The 1,346-nt window shown below is 42.1% G+C and overlaps 1 protein-coding gene across 1 annotated transcript in view; it reads left to right on the forward strand.

The window, feature by feature from the left end:
• Positions 1-431: 431 nt before the first annotated feature.
• Positions 432-1,346, forward strand: part of IL26 (interleukin 26) — a 22,525-nt gene continuing 21,610 nt past the window's right edge. The window contains exon 1 of the mRNA XM_013004091.2: positions 432-445. Within this exon, the coding sequence (XP_012859545.1) occupies positions 432-445 (14 nt within the window). The remainder of the gene's footprint in view (positions 446-1,346) is intronic.

The following is a 1,346-nucleotide window of genomic DNA, read 5'->3' on the forward strand; positions in this document are numbered from 1 at the left end:
AAAAGAATACTTTGAAACTGATCATGGTAGCAACTGTACAATACTGCTTGATGTGATTGAACTATGTAATATTTGTAATAACTCCCAATAAAATGATTTGGAGAAAACCTCAAAACAATAAAACAAAACAAAAATATGTAATTTTTGACATTCATTTAATGACATACATTGACTTTTCTAGTATCAAAATTTCCACTACCTGTTGTCTACCCATTTGTCTGTGTCTGCTTTCACTTTGCTGTGATGATGGAAGCTTCATCAGCAGTATTTCAAGTACCATTTAGATCATCCATAGTGGGCAAGTGTCAACAGAGACCCAGACTAGAAACCACAGTCTGAAAGTCTACTTCGGAAAATTAACCAATGGATCACAACAAAACCCTGTCTGGCCTAGTGCTAGAAGATAAACAAAATATATAGTGACCACAACGATGAACTTGAACATGTCAGTAATCATGAAGACGGCATAGAACTGGGCGATTCATTCTGTTGTACATGGCGTCACCAGAAATGAGAGCCCATGTGACAGCAAGTCATAGCAGTCCTGTCCAATTTGCTCCCTTATGCTGTTTTGTGCTCTTCTCTGAACACAGTGCCCTTTGTTTTAGGGTTAAATCGTAGTGCGACCTTTCTGGAGGCATAGCAATCAAACTCAACACCTGTAGTAAAACCATGCATGTATGTGGTAGTTACATAATCTGGTGTCAACTTGAGAACAGGTAGAGTCTAGCCTGTCTATCAGGTTTCAGCTTGATGATCTCATTTGGAGACCCTACTGAGATAAATCGCTCACTGGAAGCCAGATATGCACAGACACCCTGCTTTGTCTTCCTGCTGACAAGACACATGGAGTTATGCTAGAGCCCCGGAGCAGGAGGAGCCATGTGGAGATGCACACCAGTGCTGAGACGCTTCCACTGCTACTGGATCCACAAGACTTTCTACCGGCTGGCCTATGATCTTTCTTCCTGCATTCGGCATCATTGTAAATGCTGCTTGATTCTGAAGAAGAATTTATAGACTGGTAATGGACATATGGGCTAGTATCAGATTTATGGACTTGACCTGGACTGGCCTGGGGTGGTTTCCTAATGTACAATTGCTCTTTGATAGAAAGTTCTCTCTTACATACATACGAGTGTCTCTGGATTTGTTTCTCTAGTCAACCTGACTAACACAATGCAGTTCAGTTGAACTGATGGTGTCATTAATACTGATGAACATGCTGGTGAGTGCACAGGAAGGGCCAACTGCGTCTGGCCTGATGATAGGTCACTACAAGGCTAACTAGAAGACACATTCGTGGAACTCCTGTTAGGGCTGACTTTAGGACCTGTGTTTGGGGG

The sequence above is a fragment of the Echinops telfairi genome, unplaced genomic scaffold (genome assembly GCF_000313985.2).
Source record: "Echinops telfairi isolate 266 unplaced genomic scaffold, ASM31398v2 ScPeMD7_2;HRSCAF=8, whole genome shotgun sequence".
Lineage (NCBI taxonomy): Eukaryota > Metazoa > Chordata > Mammalia > Afrosoricida > Tenrecidae > Echinops > Echinops telfairi.